Below are 19,070 nucleotides of genomic sequence, written 5' to 3' on the forward strand. Positions count from 1 at the left end.
TTAAAATAGGACCTTGAAATAGGACCTCCCAAGGGCAATCATTCTCATTCTTAGCAATTATCCTTCTTCTGCTCCTCCAACTTCCTGCCCGCCCCCCACACACATCAAAGACAATTTCCTCATCCCAAAGTGCATCTTTGTCTATCCAAATTTGAGATAACTGCCAAAACCTCCTGATCTTACAGGTGTAGGGTATATGTCATTCCCCTTTGCTTAGCACAGTGCCTGATACATAATGGGAAGTAGGGAAAGATGGAGGAAAGGAGGGAGGGAGAGAGGAAGGAGGGAGAGAAGATGCTCAAACTCAGAGTTGTTAGGGTTCAATAATCTCTTTGAAAGACCATTCTTCTGGTTGAAATGCTTGACTGGTGAATTTTGGTAATATGTATTTTGACCAAATGCAGAGCACTGACTAATATCATATGTCAGATACCCTTAGTATGTGGCATGAGGAGTGGGTAATTGTGGGTGAACACTTTTCCCTTTGTAGTGGGATTTCTTAAGGGTCTGAGTTAAAATTCCATGTCATCTTCATGTTGATGAAAATTACTGCTGTCATTTTAGGTTTCTTTTAGTTCACCATGTCCTTGTCAATTCTGATGATGAAAAAAGCTCCCTTGAGGTTTTTTTTTTTAAACAAATTCCCATAGAACTCAAGCGATTGCCCTTTTTTTCTTTTGCCTTTTTTTGGAGTGTAAAAAAATGTTAGCTTGAAACATTTGAGCATAACAACAATTTACTAATTGTAGAAATCCCTCTTCTTTTTTGTTATGCTTATTAGTTCTAAAACCAATGTCCCCGAAACCAATGGTCATCACGTTTCTCTGTTTTTTTTTCAAATTGCACAAGAACACCAGAAATAAAGGGGGAAATTCTATGTAATCATTCCTTATAGGTGATAAAAAAAAAATTGCAACCACCAAACATGAAATAACATTTATTTTCCTGTTGATGTATTTGAATAATTTGCATCAAAGTTAACACACACAGCAAAGGAAGAACTCCCTAAAGATTATTGCTCTAATTTGTATGCACAAAGAGATTTAGGGCTAACTGTTAGTGAAGGATGGAGCCTTTAATCAAATGTGGCCAAATAAGCTGGTTGCACTGCTCAAGGGGAGGTGATAGGGTCCACTTATCAGAATCCCCAACACTAGCTGCAGGAGACCTCCCATACTTTCTGCCTTAGAGAAAGAACCCAATTTGGCCAAACAGTAGATAAGAAAAAGGACTCAGCACTGGCGAGGTCGATGCTGGCAAGGCTGAAGTTTGATAATGTCTAATAATATCTCATGTTTACATAGGAACCTTTCCCTGGGGCAAAGTACTTTACCAGCATTATCTCATTAACCTGTCCTCTGACCCCCCAAGCATCCACATTTTACTGGAGCTGGGTGTGAATAGAAGAGAGAAAGAACAAAAGAATTAAATGGCAATGCTTTAGAATCCAGGTCTCTATATTTCCAGACTGGGTTGCTCACCCAGAGCCTGTCTTTACTTTTTGATGAGGCCCTGAAGCCCAAGCAAATGATGGAGGCCCTCAGATCTGGCAAGGCCTTCGAAAAAGGAAAACAACTCTTGTTTTCTCTGTGTTCAGTGTGTCCAAGGAATTGGTGAAAAAGCCTGAATAGTCTACCTGTATCTTATCATTCAGGGGTTCTTAATCTTGATTCAATGGGCTTTGGATAGGAGGAAATTATCTGCAATCTTGGGCATATATGACCATATTATGTTTCTTTCTGGAGACTGAGCCCACAGTTACATCAGATTTTCAAAATGATCTATGCTTCCTTGCAAAGGACCTCTAAGTTCTTAGTTTTGTCTCTCACTAGAGTGAGGTATTGTAGCCAGTCTACAGCAAAACTAGCAGAGTTCCAACTATGTGTTCAGCTCTGATCTAGTTACGGGTCATGGGGCAGGAGAAATTGATTTTGCCTGATAATCTGTAAGTCATATTTCTAAGGGTGCTAATACTGTATTTGGCTCCAAATAATTTTCCACATGTGATTCATTCGTTGTTTTATTGAAACAGACATTCAATGAGTATACTAATTTCCTAGGTTTGCCGTAACAACTTACCATAAATTAGGTGGGTTAAGACAACAGAAATTTATTCTCTAATAGCTCTGGAGGTTAGAAGTCTGAAATAAGATGTCAACAAGACCATGCTCTCTCTGTAAGCTCCAGAGGAACAATTGTTCTTGCCTCTTCTGATGGTGGTCGCCAGCAATCCTTGGCATTCCTTGTCTAGTAGATACATCACTCCAATCTCGGCTTTCGTTATCACATGATGTTCTCTTCGTGTGTCTCTCTTCTTCTTCTTACAAGGACAATATTCAAACCAGATTAAGCTTTCACCCTGCTCCAGTATGATCTCATCTTAACTCAATTAACTGCATCTGCAGTGACCCTATTTCCAAATAAGGTCACATTCCGATGTTCTGGAAAGGACATGGGTTTGGGGGGGGAACACTATCCAACCCAGTACACTGAACGTCTCTCTGTATTGGATATTATGCTGGGCACCAGAAACTAAATATAAGACAAATCACTGCCTAGGTACTAATAATATTTAATGACCTTGCTTAAAGTCCACCAGTATTCCTTCTTCGTGGAATTCCCTTAGTTGTCCTAGAGTGATGTAGGAGTGTCCCAGGGTGATGGTGGAGGTATTTTGATCTCCACTCTGAGTTTCTTCTGGATCTATATTCCTGTCTATTTTTGAAGAGAGCTGGAGTGCATCCAATAAGGGGCATGAAACTTTCAGCCGTCAAAATAGCTACAAATTCTCCGTTTCATCAACAAATAATTTTGTAATAGAAAACCAACATGGATTTACTTGTTAGGATTCCCTAACAAGTTTACTTGTGTAGGATTCCCTATAGCACAGGCAATGGGTGGCACAGTGGTAAAGAATCTGCCTGCAACGCAGGAGACACAAGAGATGAGGGTTTGATCCCTGGGTTGGGAAGATCTTTTGGAATAGGAAGTGGTAACGCACTCCAGTATTCTTGCCTGGAAAATCCCGTGGACACAGGAGCCTGGCAACCTACGGTCCATGGGTTGCAAAGGTGTCAGACATGACTGAGGGACTGAGTGCGCACACACACACACACGCACACACACGGAATTATATTCAATATCTTATAATAACCCATAATAGAATATAACCTGAAAAATATAACTGAATCACTTTGTTGTACACCTGAAACTAACACAATATTGCATATCAACCATACTTTAATAATAATGGTAAAAAAAGAATTTGTGTGAATCGTGAGTGTGTAGGACAGGTGTAAGTAGATCAGCACTACCAGCGTACTCTTGGCAGAGCTGGAATGCTGAGAGCTGAGGCTGGAGAATTAGACAGAAGCCACGGAGGACCTTGTCTGCTGAGTTTAGGGTTTTCAATAAGGAAGAGACATGGCTGCGTTTACCATGTTTCCCTCTGGCAGGGAGTGGGATGACTTGGAGGAGGGATCACAGTGAAGGCAGGGAGCCCAGTTAGGGGGACATTACAGTGATCTAAGAAAGAGATGGTGGTCATAGGGGAACTGGAATCCAGGTTGGTTGGCTGACTCGAGGTTAGGGGAGAGGATAGAGCCAAAGATAAATTGCAGCTGCTGGCAGAGTGAAATACCGACTGTGTTGTGGCAGCTGCAGTGCTTCTTAAACGTTAAGAACCTGCAGGACTGCAGGGGAAGACAGCAGAGCAAGCCAGCCCTGACAACAACAGGGGAGCACAATTTCCTTTATAACCACCTCTTCTCCCCTGAGGCGAGTCCCATAGAGGAGTTACAATTGCTAATTCTCTGGGAGCCTGCTCGACTTTATTCTTCCAGCAGTGCTCTCTTACTCAGGATGCTTCCTAGAGAAATGGGACATATCAGGCTAGGAGATGGCAGAGCCTGGTTGGCTTGGAGATATCCTTTTGTCCTTTGACCATCTCAGCATCATGTGCTAAACAACTGAACCCAAGTTACTCCCCCAGGCTGGAATAATAGCACTGACTTTTTTTTTTAATGTTGGGAGGGAGCCATTAACCCACTTTCCCAAACAACCCCCAGACTCCTTAGGGAACCTGTCATTATTTCTCAGGTCACTCATTGTCATGGGGGGTTTGGAGACTGGACTCAGAGTGAACACTTGGGGGGCACACACAGTTGTCGTGAGGACTTGGATGTTGATCTTCTGGAGTCACTGTGCCCAAGGGGGGCTCTTATTGGGCTCCCCTGCAACCCCTTTAAAGTAAAAACACAATGAGACGAACTCAGTCCAAATCCACTTTGGCTCCGCCAGTCATCAGCTCCCCCCCTGGTGGCCATGATTCTCCTGTGATACCCTGCCATGGGGTGAAGTCATTAAACATAGATCATGGAAAAAACAGGGTCTAATACCCTGCTAACCAGGAACACATGACTTGGAATAAATATATTTCACAATCCCGAGAAAAGCTAATCACAGTTTTAGAGATATTTCAAAGAAACAGAGTCCATTCTATGTACACCAATAATTCAGTAGTCAGGGTAGGAAAAAAAAAAAAAAAAGCAGGAAGAGGAATGCAGTACTGCATAGGAATTAAGGGTCTTGAGCAAGTAACTTAACCTCTTGGTGACTCAGCTTTCCCTCTCTTCAAACTGGGATAATAGTATCCATCCCAGAGAGTTGTTGAGAGAATCAAATGAGATAAGATGTGCTTAGTATATTCTCAGTTTGTGCTTGGTACATCAAAACCCTCAATGTTACCGCTTATCATAATTCTGGGGGCACAGGGAATGAGACTAAAGATGGGAAGTCAACTAGTAGTTGTCAAAGGAATGATTGAATCTAGGTGTCAGTGGCTCAGAAGCAGGGCTGTGTTCAGAATTTTCTCTTGCTATCTTGTTCTCTCTCCTTCCTGGGTTTCCCCTTTGATCTTTTTTTTTTTTTTTTTTTAAACTCATTCCATCTTTGTGTTTCCTTTTTCTTGGTTCACAGTGACAGGTAAGAAGGATCTCTAGGTTAAAAGAAGTGTCCCTGAGGGAAATGAGGCTAACTCCATTCTGCTTTTTCTAAAAGGCTGGTCCTATGCAGAAGGCTAACCCTGGGTTAAGTTCTTTCATTTTTAAAAATCAAATAGCCAGGATTAAGAGACACTGTAATGTTTATCCTACCCATGCTGTATCTGTCTTGGAGGTGGAACCCATTGAGTATTTCTTTTTTTTTTTATTTTATTTTTTTTTAATTTTTATTATTATTATTTTTTTTTTCCAGTGGGTTTTGTCATACATTGATATGAATCAGCCATGGATTTACATGTATTCCCAATCCCGATCCCCCCTCCCACCTCCCTCTCCACCCGATTCCTCTGGGTCTTCCCAGTGCACCAGGCCGGAGCACTTGTCTCGTGCATCCCACCTGGGCTGGTGATCTGTTTCACCATAGATAGTATACATGCTGTTCTTTTGAAATATCCCACCCTCACATTCTCCCACAAAGTTCAAAAGTCTGTTCTGTATTTCTGTGTCTCTTTTTCTGTTCTGCATATAGGGTTATCGTTATCACCTTTCTAAATTCCATATACATGTGTCCCATTGAGTATTTCTATTTGTAAGCAGATTCCCAAGCTGGTGGTCTGACTAGCAAAAAATTGTGTTTTATGGTTTCAAAATAAGAAAGGCATTTCAGGTAGATTCTGATTGGACAGCAGAGATCGAGTTTAGATTTTTTTCAGCCACCACTGCAACAGATCAGACAGATTTGGGCGATGCTGAGAGACGAGCACAGAGCAGTTATAAATGCATAATAGTGGTGGTGTGCACTGAAACGGGACTTGGTAATATGGAGTAAACATTTGTACAATCCGTGGACCAAAAACCACTTGGTGAATGGAGGAACTGTGTGTTGCCTTCCTCTCATCAGAGATGAATTAACTGAATTTCCTTGCTGTTTCACTTACCTCTTAGAGTGAAACAGATTCTCACCTTAGATGAAATATGAATCTGCTTTTGTAGAGGGAAGTCCCCCAAGTGAACCCCAAACCCCGGACGGAGAACTTGAAAGCTTAGTTTTTAGCCTTCCTTCTTGTCAGCCACTGGTTCTAGCAGTAAAATGAAACGTCTTTGTGACTTGAGAAGATGATTTGGTTTGAACATTTGTTCTCATTTTCTGGGGCTCTTCTGACTTTATCAAGCCTTTTGGCTTTCTCAAGAAAGCTGCTAGAAGTACCGGCAAATGTGTGTTCTGCTGGAAGCCGGAAGTACTGGTGGCAAATTAATATGGCATTGACTTTTTCCTAAAGAAAATATGTTAGTTAGTAGTTTCATTCCGTGGAAATGCTAAGTGCAGATGGTGATGAAAATGGCAACAAATCCTTTCTGCTAAAAACTAGTTTCCTTCTAGGCTGGTATGTGTCTTTGTGCGTGGGTGTCAAATGGACGCCCTTTGACATCCATGTCAACCCTCACTGAATGAGACCCAGAAGTTAACAATGAGAAATGCAGCTATTACCACAGTATTCAGTGTTAATCATGAAGGACTGGGAAAGGAAAAAAGAGGAGGTGGGGGGTAGAATACGTGTAAGATACATTTTAAATAACACATTAAATTTAAAAAGATCTTACCTTAACATTTAGATTTTCCCGTCTGCCTCCCACTAGAGCATCAAATTTCAGTTTGAACTATCTCTCACCTGCAAGCTTCCTTTTATTTACAATAGTCTGCATACACACACACACACACACACACACATAACCACCACCACCACCATCTACCTTTCATTTCTTTTATGCATGACTCGATTTTCTGTGAGGCTCTATAATTTCCAAGCAATCCAGAGCTCACCTAGTCCCATAAACTAAGGAAGGGGGTCTGGATTCTCCTTATATCTAACTATCAGGGTTTGATGAGAAGATTGGCAGATAATTGTACTGGGCAAAACCTTTTGCGTTTCTTATTTACCAGTTTCTGCTATGAAGTCCCCTACGACTAGACCCTTCTCCCGGTCGGAAATCCAGTTATCTCACAGGCACATGTCGTAAGCCTGCAGAAATGTGGCGGGGAGGTGCAGTGGGCTCAGGGTGCCTGGTGTTCACCATCAGGGCAGAGGCACTGCTCTCTCACTTCTTTCTCTGCAAATGCACTGGATTTATTGTTGCTGTTTTATTTTTTTATTAAAGAACAGCAGCCACAGAGTGTTCCCTGAGAATTCACACTTTCCAGAGCCAGGGGTGGGAGGAAGAATTGAACTACAGGCCCTGGAACTGTTTTCATCCTTTCCCCTCAATCTCTTTTTGTTAAAGAGCACTCCAAGGGGGAACTGACCTGAAATATGCCTCATTCTACATCTTAAGGGCTTCCCAGGTGGCGCTAGTGGTAAAGAACCTGCCTGCCAATGCAGGAGACATAAGAGACGCAGGTTTGAGTCCTGGTTTGGGAAGATCCTCTGGAGGAAGGCATGGCAACCCACAACAGTATTCTTGCCTGGAGAATTCCATGGACAGAGGAGCCTGAAGGGCTACAGTCCATGGGGCCTCAAAGAGTTGGACATGACTAAAGCGACTTAACACACACACATGCACTACATCCTTAAGGCCCAGATCAATTCACTGTGCCTCAGTTGCCCCTTCTGTAACCTGGAGGCAATACGAGGGTCTTTAGGGTAGGATGCTTCCACACGTGCCCTCTTACTCAACTCTGATGCTCAGTGAGATTCCAGAGTCCCATATTGAGAGGCTATAAAATGAGAAAAAGAATAGTTTCCAACTCATAATGTTGTTGTATAGATCGAGTTAATGCAGGTGCTTCACACAGAACCTGTACAGAGTAAGCTACCATATTATCATTTTGATATGATAACGTTGATATAATATCCATGATAACAGTACTGTGGAGGCTCCTGTGATTCTTGCAACAGGGCTTTAGGAAGGGGGTCTCTGCCACACGAGGGCTGTTGTCCTTATGCCCCCCCTCACTGACTCCTGGTTAGCAAGGAGCAGGAGTCTTCCCTCTAAGCCCCTGTCCCAACTCTCAGGCTGTAACTGGTGTAGAAGGTTGAAGAAGCCTCTGGAGGGACTCAAACCAGCCCTCTGAGGGGCTGCATCTGGGGGGGTTCTGGGAAGCACTTCCGCAGGCTCCTTCTTGCTGCCAGGTTCTTGAACCCCAAATTAGAAACTCAGGAAAGAACAAGGGAACATCCAGCCCTCAGAATTTAAATAGCACTTATGAGTCTTCTGCTTCTCACTAAAAAACCAAAAGAAACAAACAAACACTTTCTGGGACTAGCACTCAAAAATCCTGCTTGATTCCATTCTGTCCTGATGTAACTTATTCTTGTTGCTTGCCCTCACTTCAATCCTGGTTTAAATGAAAAAGAATGATGCTTAGAAGATTTTTGAGAGCTCAGTAAATATCTGTAGCTGGGTGACTGGGGGCACAGGCTATAGTCAATGTGCTGCTCTGAGGCTCACGTTTCAGAGCCTGTAAACTGGGGGGGGGGTGGGGGTGGGGAGATGATACCTACCTCTCAGAGTTATTGTGAAGAATAAATAAAATAATTATATATTAATAATAGTAATGCTGACATTTATCCATCATTTATTAGGTATCAGGTCCTGTGGTTCTGGGCCATGTGTGGATTATCTTAACTGCTATACTGTGCTGTGTTGCACAAACAGCTTAGCACATGGCCAACATTTAATACATGTTAGCAATGATAAAGACAATGATGATATCATCAAAGTACCAAGAGCCAGTCTTCACTGCCCTTGGCAATGTGTTTGTGTAATCACGCTCCCTTTCCCAAAGGTGGAAAACCATTCATCACTCCCCTGTCCCTCTTTGGTCCCTTTTCTTCTGGCCACATCATATCTTGAAGCCCACTGCTCTGGTGGAAAAGATGGGCACATTCAGGGTCTTTGGGAATCCTGAGTGTGTCCTTCACTATGGCATGGCTTTTGTTTACTTGTAACATTCAATCTGCTTTTAGCCTCATCAGTTTCTCCATCTTCAGAGTGTGATCAAGATACCGTTAACCACTTATTGTACTTTAGTACGGTGGGGAGAAAGAGTTTGTAAACACTAAGAATGGTTTTTCTGGCCTATTCCCTCTTCTAGAGGCTGGAGTGGGAAATATGTGAGGTGAGAAGTGTATGCTTAGCTCTGGCTAAGACTCAGAATAACAATTTCCAGAAGTCAGTCTGGTATATCCAGGGCCTGGCACAGCATCTGGCTTGTCCTAGGTCCTCAAGAAATGATTTGTTGGCATTGAAGATAATTCATGATTTTAGCTCGAGGGCTTGTTTTGTAAGTCTGCTGCAAAAAGCAACTCAGGGACCAGCTGCCACTCATCTCTCCTTCCAGTTATCCCAGATTTGGAATCTGGAACTAAATGCTACATGCCATTTGTTTTCCTTTGGAAATGAAAATATATAACTGGTGCTAGGTTATGCCACACATGTTTCATTATTGGTTACTACACTTCCTATTTGCTATCCCACCATACCCTCCCCAAGATGCTTTTCTCTTTGAATGAATTGTCCTCCAGAATCTGCAAGAGCACGCTGAAGTTGAAGGGTCACATTTTCTAAGAGTGGGTATTATTAGGTGGTTGTCTTACTGAAACCAGTTGAGCAGTTTGTTTCCATTCATGGAGTACAGGGCACTTTATCTCCTTACTCTTCCTCCCTTTGTTTCTGCCTCCCAAATGCCCTCTCTGGCTTCTGATATGTCTATCTCTTGGAGACCCACTTCTTGAACTCAAAGCTGAACTGATGCCAGGGCTACACCACATAAATAGATTTGTAGGTGGGAAGTAGTTTAAAGGAAGGTCAATAGCAAAAGAGGTGGACTTGAGCTCCCCAAAAGGATCATTCCAAAGTGAGGTAGACCCCCAGCCAAGACATGATGGAATCCCTCACAGTAGCTTCAGTTTTATTTTGTTAGTGTGAAGTCTTCTGAAAGAGGCTTTAGGGACAATGACCTAGAGAAGCATTTAAGGTTTTGGCTGGTATAACTGTTTAGAATAAAAAACCTTTGTCCTATTATTTCAGCCATATAGAATGTTGACTTGGCTGTGAAATATCCAGCAATGGGAATTCCAAGATAGAAGATTGCAGCCAACCAGGAAATATGGCTGTGGTCTTTGAGAGAAACCAGGAAGATATGATGCAACATAGCCGTTTGGTATTGAGGAAGGCATGTTTCCAGTGGCAGAAAGCAATTGCTACAAAGAGGCAGGAGGAGAGGCACAGTAGCTAGCTCAAGAGAGTAGATAGCCCCCCAAACTTGTGTTTTGGCTTCAGTGTACAGTAATACAGTGATGATCTTACTTTTTGAATTGAGCTTAAAAAGGCCAATGGGAAGTTCATCTTCCTTCACTGAGCACACACTGGCTTGGCTGGCTGAGAGGTGGGACACACTGGTCTACAGGAACATAAAATAACCATTCTGGGATTTCAAAATAGCTGTGGACGTCCCACAAATGGACGAGCCAGTTCAGCCTTCATACCGGCCGCATGGAATCACAGGCCCCTGGAGGAAGGTCTCAGATGTCATCTTCATCAGCTGATGAAAGCAAGGCCCCCGGAGATGAAGGAACTGATCTAAGAGGATGAAAATTATGGAGAATCACATAATCTGAGTTCTTGGGAAAGGCATTCTTGCTGGATACCCACCCTCTGCCATTAGAAGGGTCCTTCCCACGACCCATCCTCCCAGTACCTTTAGAGAGGGGCTATGTGACATGTTACAGAAAGCGGGCTGAGCTCAAAATCTGAGGATGGGATATGATCCCTTCCTCTTCCCGTGTCACTTCAACTCACTAAGCTCCTCAGCTTCTTCATTTTTATAATAGGATTTATTCCATGTCATAAGACTGTTACAATAATTTTGAGGATAAAGTCAGATAATGAGTGAGAAAGCAGCTTTTAAAACAGTAAATGCCACCAAATGTAAAACAGTAAATGCCACCAAATGTCAAGTAATATTATTCCAAATAACATTTGGGCCTCTGTGATGACTTACCACGTTCTGTCTAGAAAGATAATTAGTTGCTTATTCCTCCACTGGGGAGGCTGTGCTCATTCATCCTGAATTAGGCTCCAGGTTACTTCAGGTGGAGTGTTTCTTTTTTTTTTATCTGGAATCCCTCCAGGCCCTGGTATAGCACCTTTTCTGTAGTGGCTGCTTGATTAGTACTTCTTGGACTGGATCACTTTATAATAAACAATTGTCTTGGTCAAAATTCCTTTTTTCCACCACTGTGGCACTAATTGAGAAAATTCCAATTAGAACTTTTTTTTTCAACCAGAGAGTAAGAGGCACAATGTGTTTACCAAAGATTTGACATTTTAATGGTACCCTTTTAACTAGTTTACTCTTGTATGAAATGTGAGGAATATAGATTCAGAGGTAAGAAATGTTACAAGTTGAAAAGTAAGAGTTGAAGAACCAAGTTTTATCAAATTACATTAATGTCACTGAGAGTGAAATAAGAGAAAAATAGAGCAGACCCACACGTAGTATTTGCTGAAGCCCTGAGACTGTTAATCACCATCCACATATGCATATATAAAAATATACCATCTATAAATAGCCACCTGCCTTTTCAGTGAAATTAAAGATGGGCGAGTTAGAAGAGAATTTCCCAGTACAATTACAGGGTTCAAACCTACAGCTGTTAGACTCCTGTAGTTCTGTCCAGAGGATTGCTAATATCACTATTTTCTGTCAAGCACATTAAAAAAAAAACCAAAAAAAAACCTATCTTTAATGGATAAGATGTTCTCAATAGGACTTTTATTTATTTCTCACCAAGATTTCTCACAAACCTACTTTAAAAGATTAGGTGTTGCATATTGAATAGACTAATTTTGTTTGATAAACCGAAGACAATTTTCACAAGTCTTTCTGCTCCTGACCTAGGGATTAACACCAACCTCCCACCAGTGTTTTTTCCTCAACTCCACACATGCCCTTCCATACACACTCTCTTTAACCTATTTTCTGTGAAGATGCACCTCCTGAAAGATCCTTGAGTCTCTAAAATTCTTACGTAAGAATCTACTACCTTAGGGCGCACCACAGCGTGAAAGGAAAGAAGCAGAACCCTTTCATCATTGCTTACAAAAAGCAGGTAGTAATTTATTCATACGCAGCCTTTGTTCCCTCACTAAAGACCAGTGATCAGTCTGCGAGCGCTCCGAAGGACGAGGCCGTGCTGACTAGGCAGAGGGGACACATTTATAGGAACAACCACCTCGCTCTCCCCACAGAAGCGTCTAAGTGCCTTTAGCAGTTAATTTGAGAGCGAAAAACCCCATTGGGAGCCTTCCATCGACTCTAAAAGCAAACATTCTTAACAGGCAGTATTAGTGTGGTGTTAAAAGAGCCATGCTTTAACCTAAAAGGTGTCATTTTATGAGCAAAAACTGGCTAAACCTTAAGAAGCTTGAAGTCTTTTTTTTTTTTCTTTCCTAGACGCCAAAATCTTCACAGTTTAAGATGACCTCAAACCCATTGTGATGTTCAAAACCCAGGAGGATCTTACAGCCGCTTCGCACACACTGTGGAGCCGCACGCCTTCCTCCTCCTGGTGAGGACTGTCTGTCACTGGTTTTCATTCCTTGTGTTTGTAAAACACACCAGCCATGTGTGTGGGAGCCTGTTAATTAAAACAAAAACAGAACTGTTTCTGTTGAGCTTTAGAAGTGCAGAAATTCAGAGCTGAGGGAGGGAAGGAGAAACAGCAGCGTCCTGTCCGTTGCTGTGATGGCTGCGGAGAATGAGTGGGCTCTAAACAGACACCTGAATTAAAGTTGGGGGGGGGGAAATCTGGCGAGGCTTGAAAATGGAAGTCTTCAGAATGCCTTTATCATTTCCCTGAGGGACTGTTGAATATCAAAGCGCCTGGATAGTGAAGGCTTCTTGGTCTAATCTGATTCCAAAGTTAGCCTCCCCGGCAAGAGGAAAGAATAGTTCCAGTGGCTTCTGAGGCCACGCTGGGGTCAGGCGTGGAGCCTATTACTGCTGGAGCCGCTGAGTCACTGCCACCTCGGGGAATCACTTGACCTCCAGCTCAGTTGACCTAGAAGGGAGAGTGAAGTCTATAGCCAGGGAGGCTCCCAGAGCAATGCTCTCATTATAATCTCTGGAATCAACTACAGACCTTTCCAGTCACCTGAAAAGGATTTAAGCCCTAACAATTCAAATAAGGGGCCTTAGAACATAAGGACACCAGTCAGTGAAAAAAACATTCACAGAATTCTTCCCAAGGAAAATATCTCCAGAAAAGTGGACCAAAAATATCTAGTCCTCTTTCAAATATGGACTCCATGCCTGAAGGGTAGTGAAAACATGGATCAGATAGCACCTCTCTAAAAGAGATGCTTATTCTGTACCTTCAGTCAATGATTCAGGGCAGGATGTGAAAATGCTTAGGGGTGTGTGTGCGCTGGGGTGGTGGGAAGAGAGGCAGGAAGCAACAACAGAAAAAAAAAAAAAAAATTAAAGGACAGTTAAGGCATTCATTAAACTCTGTATTTTAAAAGTCAGGGAAAAAAGACCTTCATATATATAACATCTTCTTTTATGAGGGACATATTCAATGGGTGTCCCTCCTTACCATCTTTCCATAATACAAACTTCTGTTCTTTGGCTTATATAGGAACTATAAATAAACGTTCACTTTGTATTTTAAAAAAAAATTTATTTGTGATCTGTACATGTGATAAAGTGGGGCTTCCTTGTAGAATTTAAAAGGCAAAACAAAACAAAAATTCAAAGTAAAAATGTATAAATACAATATATATTTTCTTACAAAAATGGGAGATTTACAAAATATACATACTGCACTCGTCTCTATTTTACAAATTTCACATGCAATAGATATAACACAAAAGATGCCAAAAACTGTGTAGTGGGTGTTTTAAAAATCTGACAAATGAGACAGTTTTGGAGGTTTAAGAAACATAAGGTCAATGTTAAACTTTAATATAAAAAGCAGCTTCACTCAACTGAATGTTACATGTATAAAGCAACTTGTATTCTCGTAGTACCCTCTATGACTTAAAAACTGTTTCAAACAGCATTTAAAGACTGTTTTGAGAAACAGGATAGTGTTGCTGGGTTGGAGGGTGATGTCAAAGGTGGAGTAAAGGTTAGTTCCCATGATTCTCTGTTCAGCTTTAGACCATTATGCAAAGGAACTGGAGTTCTATTATAGAGGGAAAAAAAAGTACATGATTTAAGATTAATAAATTTAAGTCATCCAGCACATTTCAAAGAACTCCAGACTTACTTTGAAGTTTACCTTCTTTTAATGACTTTCCTTAAAAATGGGGCTCATGGTTTGAACCGTCCTCTTCACTCACTGTCATTTCTGCAGGTCACCTCCCCACCCAGCCACACAAAGACAGGGTTAGCATACACATGATATTTTATAAACGGATTTATGGAACAAAGAAAACAGGACAAAATGCTCCTTTGACTTTTTAAAAAATTTAACGTTCCTTTATTATGAGGCTAAAGGCATTATGCTTCTCCTTTTACCTTGAACGATTCGAATTGGAGGGTAAAAAAAGAAATTAAAACAAAACCTAAATGCAGGTTCAAGGGAAGAAAAAGAAAATGAAGGGAGAGATTTCCCTGAATGTTTTAACAGAGCCTGTTGGATCATGTGTTCTGAATTAAATTTACTTAAACACAGCAAAACCCCTTGCATTTCCTTTAGCCAAGTCAGTACCTCTGACAGAAAGGGGTATGGAAGCACACCGCCCTCCACTTTTCCTTAAAAAGGAATGTTTATTACAACCAAATTAACATCCAAAGGGAAACCTCAGATTTGCGCTGCTTTGCCTATAAAAGTTGCTGTATTCACAGTTGTGCCTTTCCACAGGGAGACACTTGTTTCCTCTTTTGTCTCTTACAACAAAGACAAGGGGAAAAAATGCATTCCTGTTTTGAAAAGCAACAAGTCATCACTTCTTTTCAGGATATTAAACCAAATAAAACAGCCTTCTTTCTTCCTCCTGCTTCCCCAGATAATAAAAAAGTAGTAGAAATACCTACTACTCGCCTCCTTTCCCTTGTTGCAAAATGTTGTCATTTCTTTTGCATCCTCACATCAGGATTCGAGGAGGCAGGCCTCCCAAGACTTCAAAATGCTTATTTTACAAGACTTGAAAGGAGTAGAGGAAGAAAAACAGGCGGGGAGGAGGCAGAGGTGGAGACTGTAATGTCTGACCCTGGAAATTAACCCATCTGGGCTCCAGTTTGGCCCCAGTGAAAAGAGATTATGGTTTGACCACCGCTTGACAAGGACACGGCAGGGAGTCCTCCCTTTTCCCAGCAAAGCGGCGGCCGCAGACAGCTGTACCTTTCACCCGGGCCTCACAGGAGTGAGGACAGGCCACTTGTCTTGCAGCAGGGGAATCGCTCACAGTCCCAGTTCGGCCCAGAGCCGGGAAGAACTCACAGCAACCTTCTGATCTCAATCTTTTTCGATAGGCCCAGGGCGGCCCGTACCGCACGTGATTAACATCACTGTTACCACCACCAGCACCATCCTGCAAGTCAGAAGTCTTTTCATCCAAACCGTCTTTCCACCCAGGCCTCTTTTCCCAACCCACATATATCTACAGATATCTTCTCATTTCCAGGTCACTTCTCACTGGAGCGCAAGGAGGTTCCAGAAACAAGCCCCCCGCCCCGCAGTTCTTTCCCTACCGCCCTCTCCCCACCCCGGCGGCGGGAAGGCAGGGTGGGGGGAGGGGCCGGGGCTCATACCGCAGTCTCCCCCTTGCTGCTGTGGCTGAGTCTGTGGTAGAAGCGGCGCCACGACTGCAGGGTCTTGCCCGACCAGATCCAGAAGCCGGTGGTGATGCCGACGATCATGGTCATCAGGTACTTGATCATGAAGACGGTGAAGTCGGGACTCATGGGCGGGAAGTGGCCGGGCGGGCAGGGCACCGCGTAGCTCTTGCACGTCTGCAGGAGCCAGGTGCGCTCCCAGTGTTCGCGGAAGGCCTGCTCGTAGAAGTAGCAGGCCAGGACGATGGTGGCCGGCACGGTGTAGAGCACGCTGAAGACGCCGATGCGCACCATCAGCTTCTCCAGCTTTTCCGTCTTGGTGCCGTCGTGCTTCATGATGGTGCGGATGCGGAAGAGCGACACGAAGCCGGCCAGCAGGAAGGACGTGCCGATGAAGAGGTAGACGAACAGGGGCGCCAGCACGAAGCCCCGCAGCGCGTCCACGCTGGACAGGCCCACGTAGCACACCCCGCTGAGCAGGTCCCCGTCCACCTGGCCCATGGCCAGGATGGTGATGGTCTTGACAGCCGGCACCGCCCAGGCAGCCAGGTGGAAGTACTGCGAGTTGGCTTCGATGGCCTCGTGGCCCCACTTCATGCCGGCCGCCAGGAACCAAGTCAGCGACAGGATGACCCACCAGATGGAACTGGCCATGCCGAAGAAGTAGAGCACCATGAAGAGGATGGTGCAGCCCTCCTTCTTGGTGCCCTGCGCCACCGTGCGGTAGCCGTCGTCCGAGAAGCGCTCCACGCACACGGCGCGGTCCTCCAGCAGGAAGCCGGCCACGTGCGCCACGGCCACCATGAAGTAGCAGCCCGACAGGAAGATGATGGGCCGCTCCGGGTAGCTGAACCGCCGCATGTCCACTAGGTAGGTGAGCACGGTGAAGAGAGTCGAGGCGCAGCAGAGCACAGACCACACGCCCACCCAGAGGCGGGCGAAGCGCCTCTCCTCCTCCTTAAAGTACATAAGGCCGTTGGCGCGGCCCGGCTCGCAAGGGGCGCCGCAGTCGCGCTCGCCCAGGAAGCGGTAGCCCAGGTAGGGGGGCACCTTGAGCTGGCGGGGGCACGAGAAGGGGAAAGCGGAGCGGCCCCGGCCATCAGCGGCCCCCGGAGGCAGCGCGGTGAAGGGCAGGTCGGGCAGGTAGGGTGCGGTAGGGTAGGCGGTGGGGCCGCCGCCCGCGCCCCCGGAGCCGTCCGACGTGTTTTGGCCCACGCAGATCTCGCCAGCGCCGTGCACGGGGAAGTTCTCGCAACGCAGCCGCTCAGGCCACTGGAAGCCGAACTTGTTCATGAGTGCCTCACAGCCCTGGCGGGCACGCTCGCACAGAGAGCGGCACGGAGGGATGGCCTTGTCGAGCACCGTACACACGGGTGCGTACATGGAGCAGAGGAAGAAGCGCAGCTCGGGAGAACACTGCACCTTCACCAGCGGGTAGAACTGGTGCACCTCGAGGCCCGCGTCCTCTTGGTTCGTGTGACCCAGCAGGTTGGGCAGGATGGTCTGGTTGTAGGCGATGTCCGTGCACAGCGGGATGGAGATGGGCTGGCAGAAGCCGTGGTCTGGCACTGAGATGCCCTTCTCTCCGTGGTACGGCTGCGCCCCGGCGCCCGCGGGCAGTGCGCCCAGCAGCGCCAGCACCAGGGTGCAAAGGTCCAGAGGCAAGGGCGACACCGCCGCGCGGGAGCCCCGCATCGCCGGCCGCGGGTGCAGCGGCACTCTCAGCCCGAGAAACGCGACCAGGCAGCCGGGAGAGGCTGGGATCTGGGGAGGCGCCGCTGCGCCGGGCGCATGAGAGTCCTCCCGGCGCCGGGGCTGGGCCGTGGGCGGCGCGGAACAGAGGGCGCTGCAGCTGGGGTGCTCGCGCCACGGGGGCGCCTTCGCCTCCGCCCAGCACTGGCGCAGCCGCCGGGGGTCCAAACTCCTTTCCCTGGGCTGGGGGCGCAGACTGGGGGCCGCCTTCTCCTCTCGATGCGACGTAACGGTGCGGCTTTTTCTGCGGCGAGGAGCAACAAGCGTCTCCGGTTACCCTTCAAAGTTTGCCCAAGTCTCCTGACTCACTGAGCTCAATAAGGCGCGCCCCCCCCCCCCCCGCCCCACACCAAGTCTGGCCCCCGGCAGGCGAGAGCCCGGCGCCGCCGCTTGCTAGCCAAAGCCGCCGCCTCAACGGTGCTGCTCCGCCTCCTCTCCTCGAGGCTCCGCTCGCCGCCTCCTCCTCCTCCGCTCCTCGGTCCTTCTTCAGCCCCCAAAGCTTGGCTCCAACTTTCAGTCAAACGGCTGATTCTCGCTCTGAGTCCGATCGGCGTCTTGGAGCCAAGAGCTCGGCCAGTTCTTTTAAGAAATCCAGTCACACTGCGTCCGAAGCTGCGAGATCCCGGTGCCCGCGGCCTGGGCCTGGCCTCTCCAGCCCCGCGCAACTCTGGGCGGTGAGGGAGCTCTGCCCGCCGGGAGGGAGCGCAGAGTAACGCCTCGGAGCCGCGCAACTCTACAGAAGAAGCGTCGGGCTCGCAGGGTTCCGGACCGCCCCGCCCCCTCCCCTCCCCCCATTCACAAACCACTCCGGGGGCGGGCCCTCGAGCTCCAGGGAGGCCCAATAGCAGCCTTTGTTTTCTGTGTGACTGCCTACGGATTGGGTGGAAGTCGGAAGGGGCGGGCGAGGGAACGGGAGAGGCTAGGTCTGCGGAGCTCTGGGCGGATTCCTGAGGGCAGGGGCAGGGGGCTGGGAGGGAAAAGTTAAGAAAAACTTTTACCCTGAATTCACAGGGGGGAGGGGGTAGAGAAGCGCAGCAGAAAGGGAATTTGCTTGAAAGATTTGTTCCTCTTCCGGGTACACTAAAATACACATTCCTGAACAGAAGGGCACCCCGGGCAGGCTTTTGCATGGAGAGGCTGAGAATAAGTAGCGCCTCCGCGGAGAGAGACGTGACCCGGAGTCGTGTGTAGCCCTCCTTGGGCTGAAAATACTGGGTTTGGCGGGGGGCTTTTAGGTAGCAGGATCCTACACGTGGGGTTCGGAATGGGGTAAGAACGGGGTGCGCCTCGCGGATTGCTTTTCTCTCCGCAGACTCAGACCACGTGAGGCCACAATCCCCGCTCACCCCCTCTCCGGGTTGTAAAAAGGAGGAGGGGCCGAGGCCGAAGAGAAACAGGAGTTGGGCGGAGGGGGCCGGCTTAAGGCCGGGGGAAGTGTCGACCCCTCCGAGGGGACTGGGCCGACGAGCGGCGGGCGCCGGGGACCCAGGCTCCAGGCCACCCTGCCCGCACACACGGCCCAGAGTCTAGGG

At 46.4% G+C, this 19,070-nt stretch overlaps 1 protein-coding gene across 1 annotated transcript; it reads right to left on the minus strand.

The window, feature by feature from the left end:
• Nucleotides 1–13,650: 13,650 nt before the first annotated feature.
• Nucleotides 13,651–18,417, minus strand: FZD7 (frizzled class receptor 7). The gene has a single exon (XM_061148998.1). The coding sequence runs from the start codon at nucleotides 17,479–17,481 to the stop codon at nucleotides 15,757–15,759; it is 1,725 nt and encodes a 574-aa protein (XP_061004981.1). The 5' UTR covers nucleotides 17,482–18,417; the 3' UTR covers nucleotides 13,651–15,756.
• Nucleotides 18,418–19,070: the final 653 nt, after the last annotated feature.

This window comes from Dama dama, chromosome 8 (assembly GCF_033118175.1).
Source record: "Dama dama isolate Ldn47 chromosome 8, ASM3311817v1, whole genome shotgun sequence".
NCBI lineage: Eukaryota > Metazoa > Chordata > Mammalia > Artiodactyla > Cervidae > Dama > Dama dama.